The following is a 9,841-nucleotide window of genomic DNA, read 5'->3' as shown; positions in this document are numbered from 1 at the left end:
CCGTTCCTGTGCTGCGGGTCGGGGGGAGGCACCGCTCGGTTCTGTTCCGCCGGGTGTTTGGAGCTCATTCCAAAGGGAATCGTTGAAAGGAATCCCAGGAAAACGCCTCGAGAATCCCGGAAAAACGCCTCGGGAATCCCGGAAAAACGCCTCGGGAATCCCGGAAAAACGCCTCGGGAATCCCAGCGGCTCCCGCGGGACAGAACCGGTGAAGGGTTCTGCTGCCTGAACCTCCTCTCGCACAGCCCCGGCGCGGGGTTTGAACCCGGGACCTGCAGCTTCCCGGCCCCGAGCGCTGCCCCGGAGCCACCCGAGCCCCGCGGCCCCCGCGGCCCCCCCGGCCCCGAGCCCCGGGCACGGCTCAGGGGCAGCGCGGCCGCCGCTGGGGCCCAGGGACCCGGGTTCGAGTCCCGGGGGGTTCCGGTCCCGAGGGAAGGGAGGAGAGGAGAGGAGGGAGTCCCCATCACTGCCACACCCACGAGTGGATTCCGGCAAAACGGCGGGCACGTGGGGTCATTAGGAGTAATTAGGGTTAAGTTCATTAGGAAGCAGACAGGAAAAACCAGGGCAGCAGCAGCGCTGTTTATTTGGGGTGTGTGCAGCAGCTGTTTGGGAGAAAAAAGGGGGGAAAAGGGCAAAATGTAATTTTAGAGGTGGTAAAAGATTAAAAAAAAAAAAAAAAAGTCCCCGTTGTGGGGCTGGGAGGAGAAAAAAGGGGAAAAAGCAGCTAAAGAGGAGCAAGCAACCTGAAGTCTGACTTGGGTTTTGTCACTCCTGGTGCAGCAGGAAAGGCTCAGGGAGGTTCAGGGATTTGGGGTCTGTGGGGCTAAAAGTGGAGATTGCTCCTCGTTTTTTCCTGGAAAAAAACACAACAAAACAAAACAAAGGGGGCACCTGGAGTTGAACCAGGGACCTCTTGATCTGCAGTCAAATGCTCTGCCCCTGAGCTACACCCCCTGCCTGAAAATCCTCGGAGGAATAATCAAAAAATGAGTTTCTGGCTTATTTTTTTCCATCTCCAGGGGTCACTCTGCCTTCAGAGCCTCCTCGTGGGGTGCAGAAATCAGCACCAACCCCGAGACAAACCCAGAGCCTCACAACACCCAGGAACACCCAGAGCTTCTGCGTGGGGTTCAGTCCAAAAATGAGCCTGAAATCCAGAGATTTGGGGCTAAAAGTGAGCACTGCTCCTCTTTTTTTTTTTTTCTTTTTTTCTTGGAAAAAGAAAAAAAAAAAAAAGCACAAAGGGGGCACCTGGAGTTGAACCAGGGACCTCTTGATCTGCAGTCAAATGCTCTGCCCCTGAGCTACACCCCCTGCTCCTCTGCTCCTCCCCAGCATTAAAAATCAGGATTTTTCCAGCAAGAAATTAGGATTTTTTTAACACGAGGCAGTGGGAATCTTTGATTCCCCAGGAATCAACTCCCAGTGGAGGAGCTGGGAACCTGGAATGCAACAGAGGATAAAACCTGGAGCCTCTGGGTTCCAAAACTGGGACAGACACTGCCCCTTCCCAGATCCCAAAATTGGGAACAGGCACTGCTCCTTCCCCTTCCCAGATCCCAAAACTGGGACAGACACTGCCCCTTCCCCTTCCCAGATCCCAAAACTGGGACAGACACTGCCCCTTCCCCTTCCCTGATCCCAAAACTGGGACAGACACTGCCCCTTCCCCTTCCCTGATCCCAAAACTGGGACAGACACTGCCCCTTCCCCTTCCCTGATCCCAAAACTGGGACAGACACTGCCCCTTCCCCTTCCCAGATCCCAAAACTGGGAACAGGCACTGCCCCTTCCCCTTCCCAGATCCCAAAACTGGGAACAGGCACTGCCCCTTCCCCTTCCCAGATCCCAAAACTGGGACAGACACTGCCCCTTCCCCTTCCCAGATCCCAAAACTGGGACAGACACTGCCCCTTCCCCTTCCCTGATCCCAAAACTGGGACAGACACTGCCCCTTCCCCTTCCCTGATCCCAAAACTGGGACAGACACTGCCCCTTCCCCTTCCCTGATCCCAAAACTGGGACAGACACTGCCCCTTCCCCTTCCCTCCCAGCTGACCTTTTCCCAGCTCCATCCCTTTCCCAATTTTCCTCTCCTCCTGCAGCCTCTCCCTTGCCCCAGCAGCTTCCTCAGAGCCTCTGGAATTCCCCCCCCCCCCCATTTCCTGACTGAAATGCTGAAGAATTCCCAGGATTTCCAGCTGCTCCGACTCAAAAAAAAAAAAAAAAAAAAAAAAAAAATCCCAAGAAAAAGGAAAATGGGGAGGGGGCACCCAGATTTGAACTGGGGACCTCTTGATCTGCAGTCAAATGCTCTGCCCCTGAGCTACACCCCCTGCTGCCCCACTGCCTCCTCAGCCTTAATTAGTGTCTTAATTAATTACAGGACACAGAGCAGCTCCTCCTGGAGTGGCCTCAGGGATGAATCCTCTGTTTTAAGGGGAATCCACCTGGAAAAGGGAGCTCAGAGCCTGCGGGGTTGGATGGGGAAAAGCAGGAAAGGGGGAGCTTCAAATTTCACTTTTTCTGGGTGAAAAAAAAAAAGGAAAAAAAAGGAAAAAAAAAAAGAGAGGGGGCGCCCGGATTTGAACCGGGGACCTCTTGATCTGCAGTCAAATGCTCTGCCCCTGAGCTACACCCCCTCCTGGGCTGGAATTCCGGGATGGATCCTTTGGATATGGAAGTGGGAGCCCTGGGACCCCCCTCCCCCACTCCCTGTTCCCCGAAACATCCCACAAAATGTTTCAGGTTGGGAGAGAGCTCCCCACCTCCTCCAGCTCGGATCAATAATCCCAATAATCCCAATAATCAATAACCCACATCCCTGAGGAGCAGATCCCAGTTCCTGCTCAATCCCTCTGGGAATGGGGACGTTCCAGTGCCTGGCAGCACTCTCAGTGATAAAAAAAAATGTTGTTTCTGGAGTGAAGAATCAAAGATTTTGGTACAGAATCAAAAAAAAAAGAGAAAATTTTGAAGCACTTCAGGACGGGGCTCTTTGGGCTGGGGGGGTGCACAAAACCCTCCCAGGGCCCCTCGTTCCCTCCTGACTGCCCAGAAAAAATAGAATTAAATTTAAAAAAAAAACCCCAAACACCCCAAACCAGCTGCTCTCAAAACCTTCCCAGGGCCTCTCATCCCCTCCTGACTGCCCAGAAAAAATAAAATTAAAAAAAAAAACCAAATACCCCAAAACCATCCCAGGGCTTCCCCTCCCCTCCTGACTGCCCAGAAAAAATAGAATTAAAAAAAAAAACCCAAATACCCCAAACCTTTCATCCAACTGCTCTCAAAACCTTCCCAGGGCCTCTCATCCCCTCCTGACTGCCCAGAAAAAATAAAATTAAAATAAGAAAACCCAAATATCCCAAACCTTTCATCCAACTGCTCTCAAAACCCTCCCAGGGCCTCTCATCCCCTCCTGACTGCCCAGAAAAAATAAAATTAAAAAAAAAACCCAAATACCCCAAAACCTTCCCAGGGCTTCCCCTCCCCTCCTGACTGCCCAGGAAAAATAAAATTAAATTTAAAAAAAAAACCCAAATACCCCAAAACCTTCCCAGGGCCTCTCATCCCCTCCTGACTGCCCAGAAAAAATAAAATTAAAAAAAAACCCCAAATATCCCAAGGCCTTTCATCCAACTGCTCTCAAAACCCTCCCAGAGCCTCCCCTCCCCTCCTGACTGCCTGGAAAAAAATAGAATTAAATTTAAAAAAAAAACCAAATACCCCAAACCTTTCATCCAACTGCTCTGCCCCAACCCCTCAAACCCCAACCCAAGCTCTGGAGATGGCTCAGAGGTCACCACCTCCCTCCTGCTGCTCTTCCTCACCCCACAGCAGATCCCTGGATCATCTCCCAGGAGGAATTTCTCCCTCCCCAGCAGGAAAAAATTTGTTCCCAGGGGAGGAGGCATCACCCTGGGGGCAGCTGGGGGGTCCCCTGTGCCCCCCCAGGGGTTCAGCTGCTCCATGAAGAGCTTGGGGAAAGAGAGGAGTTTCCCTCAGATCCCCCCCTAAATCCTTTCCCAACTTTTCCCCCTTCCCACAGCTCCTGAGATTCCAACCAGGAAGCTCTGAGGAACAATCTGGAAGCCAGAGCATGGGGCAGGATCCTGAGGGGGTCCCCAACACCATCCTGGCCTGAGCTGGAAAACCCCCAAAATTACCCAAAAAATAAAAAAATCTCTGAGTGAAGGGAAAAATTCCATCCCTGAAAGCCCAGGGAAATCCACCAGGAATTCCACAGCTCCAGGAGTTCTGCACAGCCCCAGGGTTTGGTGTCCCCTGGGTGGCTTCAGCAGGAGCTGATGACATTCCAGGCAGGATTTCTGAGGAGTCCCACTGCCCATTTTGGGAGAAAATTCTACAATTTCCAGAAAAGCCTTTGGCAGACACCTCCTTTTTTTCTCCTTGAGCAACACCCCAGCCCCTACTCCTGAAATTCCAGTACAATTCCCTTCCAGGAACTTTCCTGGGAAGAAAAAATTTAAAAAAAAATATTTTTTTTTACTGACTATTCCCCCTCCAACCCCCATTTTCCTGCTGCCACGTTCACCCCCAGCAGGAAGGGAGCAGAAAGGTCCCCCCAGAACTGAAGCCCTGGGGCTCAGCTCCCTGCAGGGGGAAGACACAGACACAGCTCAGAGTGGTACCAAGGTTTTTATTGGGTGCCTCAGGCAATGCTCCCCGCGTTGGAAGCAATCCTGGGCCAGAGATCTGCACACTCCTTGGCCACAGGACCCGTGATGGCTGAGCCTGAGGGGACAAAAGGGGACAAAAAGGGGACACTGAGTCACAGGGCAGAGTTTTGACCCAAAACCCATGAGTTCTGAGGAGATTTTGGGGTCCCTTGTTTAGGGGAACTGTGATGGCTGAGACTGAGGGGACAAAGGAGGAAACCCGAGTCACAGGGCAGAGTTTTAACCCAAATCCCATGAGTTTTAAGGAGATTTTTGGGTTCCTTTTTCAGGGGAACTGTGATGGCTGAAACTGAGGGGACAAAAAGGGACAACTGAGTCACAGAGCAGAGTTTTAACCCCAACCCCACGAGTTTTGAGGAGATTTTGGGGTCCCTTTTTCAGGGAACCTGTGATGGCTGAGACTGAGGGGACAAAAAGGGGACACTGAGTCACAGGGCAGAGTTTTAACCCAAATCCCATGAGTTTTGAGGAGATTTTGGGGTCCCTTGTTCAGGGGAACTGTGATGGCTGAGACTGAGGGGACAAAAGGGGACAAAAAGGGACAACTGAGTCACAGGGCAGAGTTTTGACCCAAATCCCATGAGTTTTGAGGAGATTTTTGGGTCCCTTTTTCAGGGGAACTGTGATGGCTGAGCCTGAGGGGTTTAAGGAGATTTTTGGGTCCCTTTTTCAGGCAACCCGTGATGGCTGAGCCTGAGGGGACAAAAAGGGACAAAAAGGGGACAACTGAGTCACAGGGCAGAGTTTTAACCCAAATTCCATGAGTTTTGATGGGATTTTTGGGTCCCTTTTTCAGGGGAACTGTGATGGCTGAGCCTGAGGGGACAAAAAGGGGACAACTGAGTCACAGGGCAGAGTTTTAACCCAAACCCCACGAGTTTTAAGGAGATTTTTGGGTCCCTTTTTCAGGGATGGCTCCACCTGCCTTCCCTCCCCCCCCCCTAAAAACCTCCTCACCTTTCATTTCACCTTTGTTGTTCACTATCACTCCTGCATTGTCTTCAAAGTAGAGGAAGACTCCATCCTTCCTCCTGTAGGATTTTCGTTGCCTGATGACCACTGCAGGATGGACTGAGGGGGGGGAAGCAGCAGCTGAGCCTCAGCCCCCCCCTTGGGGCACAACCAGACCCCAAAGGAGCAGCCCCCTCCTCAACACACCCATTTTTGGGTTTTTTTTTTTCTCCCCTATTTCCACCACTTGGTTAAAAGTTTCCAGTTCAGAAACTTCAAACCAAGCAGACAGCAGCAGCTCCTCGAGGTGTGGAGCTTGGCTTCTCCCCAGACCCTAAATCCCAGCAAAATTCACCCAAAACTCCTCCCCAGCCAGTGTCCCAGCACGGATTGAGGTGCACAGCACCAGCTGCCACTTCACCCCACAGTGATGCCTTCACTCTGCCCCCCCCTCAGCCCCCTGAGCCACTGCCCCAGGCCCAGGGAGCCATGTGGGGAGGGGGGAGGTGACCCCTCCAGCACCCCCCACCCCCTTTTCTCCCCTTTCCCTCCCTCTCAGGGTTTTTTTTTCTCCTCACTCACCCTTTTTCCTCAGCTCAGGTTTGCCCTTTTTCACTGTGGCCATCACCATGTCCCCCACCCCAGCTGCTGGCAGCCGGTTCAGCCTCCCCTTGATGCCCTTCACAGAGATGATGTAAAGGTTCTTGGCCCCTGCGGAAGGAAAAACCCCAAAAACGTCACCAATCTCCTCAAAATTTCCAAGGGGGGGAAGTCAGGAGGGGGGGGGGAAGGGGGGGCACCTTTTTTTTTTCACCGGGACAAGAGGTGACAGACACACGGGGGGTAAATCCCACCCGAACTTCCCCACTCGAGGGTTGGCCCAGCCCCCCAGAGCTGCCCAGGGAGGCTCCGTCTCTGGGGACACCGCGGGGGTCCCCGTGTCCCATCCCCGACTGAAGCGCAGGGCACGGAGCCGCCGCTTCACCCACAGCGATGGTTTTGCTGTCCCCTTCCCCGACAGCTCGCAAAGTCACCGCTGCAGACCCAGCGAGCGCTTTTGGGAAGGGAAAATCCCGCTATTTGTGGGGTTTTTTTATTATAATTTTCTCCTGGCCGAGCCGCTCACCCGTGTTATCGGCGCAGTTGATCACAGCTCCCACCGGGAGACCCAGGGAGATGCGGAACTTCGCACCGGAGGAACCTCCGCGTCCTGTGGGGGAGGAAGAAAAATAAAACCCCGGTGACAGAGCTCAAACCGGCTCCATGGCAACGGAGAACACGCCCGGCCCGGGGACGGAATGGGAGACACCGGCAGCGGCCTCCGCTCCCGGGCTGGGCCGGACGCTGCTCCCCGAGCTCCGTTCTCCCCCTCCGGAGCGGCCATCGCAGCGCCCGCGGCCCGGGGATGGCGGATGGAGGCGGATTCCATCCAACCCCCCTCCTCCGGCCCAGCGCCCGCCTCACCTCGCTTGGACATCTTGGCGCCGGAAGGCAGAGAGAGAAGAACCCGGAAGTGACGTCCTGAGTCTGCGCCGTGCTGGGTCACGGGGAAGGGGGTGTCCGCAGCGCCCCCTAGCGGCGGGGAGGAGCGGCACCCCCGGGACCTCCGCACCGGGAATTTGGGGAGGGGGGAAAAGGGGAAAAAGGGAAAAGGGAAAGGGGGGGGGGGAAAATCCCCGGGTTCCGCGATCCCCCCGGGCCTGCGCTCCCCGGGAAGCGCGGGAAGAGGCGGAGCCACAACCCTGGGGTGCGCCCGAAGTCACCGGGACCTCGGGAGCGATCCCCGGCGGCGCTCGTTTGGGGTGAAAAACGGGGATTTGGGGGACGGGCGGGTTCGGGGAGGGAGAGAAAAATATGGAGGGGGGAAAAACGGAAAGAGAAAAAGAGGGGGCACCCGGATTTGAACCGGGGACCTCTTGATCTGCAGTCAAATGCTCTGCCACTGAGCTATACCCCCACTGGTACCGGTACCGCTCCCCATCCCTTTGCTCCGGTACCGCCGAACCCCGCAGCACCCAAACCCCCGGGGAGGGACCCCCGGACACCCCCCAACCCCCTGCACCCGCGGGACCCCCGGACACGACCCCCCCGCGGTGTCCCGGAACAGCGGCTCCAGCCCAGAACCGGAGTTTTTGGACTTTTGATTGCTTTGGGGTTTTTTGGGGTTGGTTTTTTTTTTTTTTTTTTGGGTGGTTTTGCCTCCATTTGGCAATTTTCCAGCCCGAGCGGTGCTGGGGGTTCCAGGGTTTGACCCCAAAGCAAAGGCGGAAGGGAGGAAAGGGGCGGGGGGGGCATTCCCTGGGTGGAAAACCCAAATAAAAAGGGAAAAGGGAAAAGGGAAAAGGGAAAAGGGAAAAGGGAAAAGGGAAAAGGGAATGGGAAGAGGAAAAGGAAAAGGAAGAGGAAAATGAAAAGGAAAAGGAAAAGGGGAAGGGAAAAGGGAAAAGGGAAAAGGGGAAGGGGAAAGGGAAAAGAGAATGGGAAGAGGAAAAGGAAAAGGGAAGGAGAAGAGAAAAGGGAAGGGGAAAGGGAAAAGGGAAAAGGGAAGGAAAAGGAAAGGGGAAGGAAAAAGGGGAAAGGGAAGGGGAAAAGGGAATGGGAAGAGCAAAAGGAAAAGAGAGGGGGAAAGGAGAAGGGAAAAAGGGGGAGGGGTAATGGAAAAGGGAAAAGGGGAATGCAAAGGGGAAGGGAAAAGGGAAGAGGGGAAAAAGGAAAGGGAAAAGGGAAGGAAAAAAGGAAAGTGGAGCCAGAGCCAGGCAGCTCGGTGCCCTGAGCTGAACCCCAAATATCTGAGAGCTGAGGAGCCCCAAAACCACCCCGGGAGCTCCTGGTGAGGAGAATGAGGAGAAAAATCTGTGATGGGCCAGGAAAAGGTGGGAGGGGGGGATGGGAAGGGGGAGGAGTGGGCTCCTTTTGAGGAGAATCAGAGAAAAAGCGTTAAAAAAAGGAGAAAACCGAATTGGAAGCCACATCCTGAGGTGAGGAGCACCCGGTTTGGTGTGGGTGGGGATTTATTCCTCCCAAACCCCTCAGTCCTCCTTTTTTTTTTTTCCAGAGCAGGTGAATTCAGGCTTCATTATCACCAATAAAGACGCAACGAAGATAAATATAAATCTTTAAAGTTTTTTTTTTCCCCTCTATCCCAGCCAGAATTTTATACAGAAAACCACACAAAACACCCCCCCGGCGGCGGGAAAAAAAAAAAAAAAAAAAAAATTAAAAATTCGCGAAAAGGAGGGGCAAAACACCCCCCGCGGTGGGAAAAAAAAAAAAATATTAAAAATTCGCGAAAAGGAGGGGCAAAACACCCCCCGCGGTGGGAAAAAAAAAAAAAAAATTAAAAATTCGCGAAAAGGAGGGGCAAAACACCCCCCGCGGTGGGAAAAAAAAAAAAAATATTAATAATTCGCGAAAAGGAGGGGCAAAACACCCCCCGCGGTGGAAAAAAAAAAAAAAATATTAAAAATTCGCGAAAAGGAGGGGCAAAACACCCCCCGCGGTGGGAAAAAAAAAAAAATATTAAAAATTCGCGAAAAGGAGGGGCAAAACACCCCCCGCGGTGGGAAAAAAAAAAAATATTAAAAATTCGCGAAAAGGAGGGGCAAAACACCCCCCGCGGTGGAAAAAAAAAATAAAAAGAAACAAAAAAAAATTATAAAAAGAGGGGGCACCCGGATTTGAACCGGGGACCTCTTGATCTGCAGTCAAATGCTCTGCCACTGAGCTATACCCCCCCGCGCCCTCATCGGGCCCCCCCGAACCCCCAAACACCCCCCGAGAACCCCCCCACCCGCAAATTTTCCACGCGCGCGTCTGCGTAGAAAGGGGGTCTGCGCGTGGCGGCTGCCGCACCCTCCCCTATTTAAAAAAAAAAAAAAAAAAGACAAAAAAAATGAATGAAAAAAAAAAAAAATCAACGTGGGAGGAGCGGGAAGGGGGGGGGGGGGGGGGGTACGTGCCCGCGCGTGGGTGGGCGCCCCGCCCCCACGGCCCCTCCCATCCCCCCCCCCCTCCCCTCCCTTCCTTTTTTTTTTTTTTTCTTTTTCGGTTTTTTTTTTTTTTTTTTTTTTCCCTTCTCCTATTTAAGGGTCGCGGCAGCGCGGGCGGAGGCTCCGAGGCAGCGGAGGCAAAGGGGGGGGGGGGGGAGGGAAGGGAAACGGAACGAAACGAAACGAAAGGAAAGA

General features: G+C 53.5%; 1 protein-coding gene and 6 non-coding genes across 7 annotated transcripts; all 7 read right to left on the bottom strand.

Moving 5' to 3' along the window:
- Positions 1–885: 885 nt before the first annotated feature.
- TRNAC-GCA (transfer RNA cysteine (anticodon GCA)) lies at positions 886–957 on the bottom strand. Its single transcript has one exon. It is a non-coding gene; the product is annotated as a tRNA-Cys (tRNA).
- Positions 958–1,245: 288 nt separating this feature from the next.
- Positions 1,246–1,317, bottom strand: TRNAC-GCA (transfer RNA cysteine (anticodon GCA)). Its single transcript has one exon. It is a non-coding gene; the product is annotated as a tRNA-Cys (tRNA).
- A 950-nt stretch (positions 1,318–2,267) lies between these two features.
- TRNAC-GCA (transfer RNA cysteine (anticodon GCA)) lies at positions 2,268–2,339 on the bottom strand. Its single transcript has one exon. It is a non-coding gene; the product is annotated as a tRNA-Cys (tRNA).
- Positions 2,340–2,573: 234 nt separating this feature from the next.
- TRNAC-GCA (transfer RNA cysteine (anticodon GCA)) lies at positions 2,574–2,645 on the bottom strand. Its single transcript has one exon. It is a non-coding gene; the product is annotated as a tRNA-Cys (tRNA).
- Positions 2,646–4,646: 2,001 nt separating this feature from the next.
- RPL23 (ribosomal protein L23) lies at positions 4,647–7,183 on the bottom strand. Its single transcript, XM_071728813.1, has 5 exons — positions 7,122–7,183; positions 6,784–6,867; positions 6,240–6,368; positions 5,664–5,777; positions 4,647–4,761 (listed from the first exon to the last, which is right to left on the bottom strand). Exons 1-5 carry the CDS (start codon positions 7,132–7,134, stop codon positions 4,679–4,681), a joined length of 423 nt encoding a protein of 140 aa, XP_071584914.1. The 5' UTR covers positions 7,135–7,183; the 3' UTR covers positions 4,647–4,678.
- Positions 7,184–7,542: 359 nt separating this feature from the next.
- Positions 7,543–7,614, bottom strand: TRNAC-GCA (transfer RNA cysteine (anticodon GCA)). The gene has a single exon. It is a non-coding gene; the product is annotated as a tRNA-Cys (tRNA).
- Positions 7,615–9,319: 1,705 nt separating this feature from the next.
- TRNAC-GCA (transfer RNA cysteine (anticodon GCA)) lies at positions 9,320–9,391 on the bottom strand. Its single transcript has one exon. It is a non-coding gene; the product is annotated as a tRNA-Cys (tRNA).
- Between the last annotated feature and the right edge of the window lie 450 nt (positions 9,392–9,841).

Source organism: Heliangelus exortis, chromosome 29 (genome assembly GCF_036169615.1).
Source record: "Heliangelus exortis chromosome 29, bHelExo1.hap1, whole genome shotgun sequence".
NCBI classification, from domain to species: Eukaryota; Metazoa; Chordata; class Aves; order Apodiformes; family Trochilidae; genus Heliangelus; species Heliangelus exortis.
The sequence above is the reverse complement of the archived record's forward strand: the minus strand, read 5'-3'. Positions and strand labels throughout refer to the sequence as shown.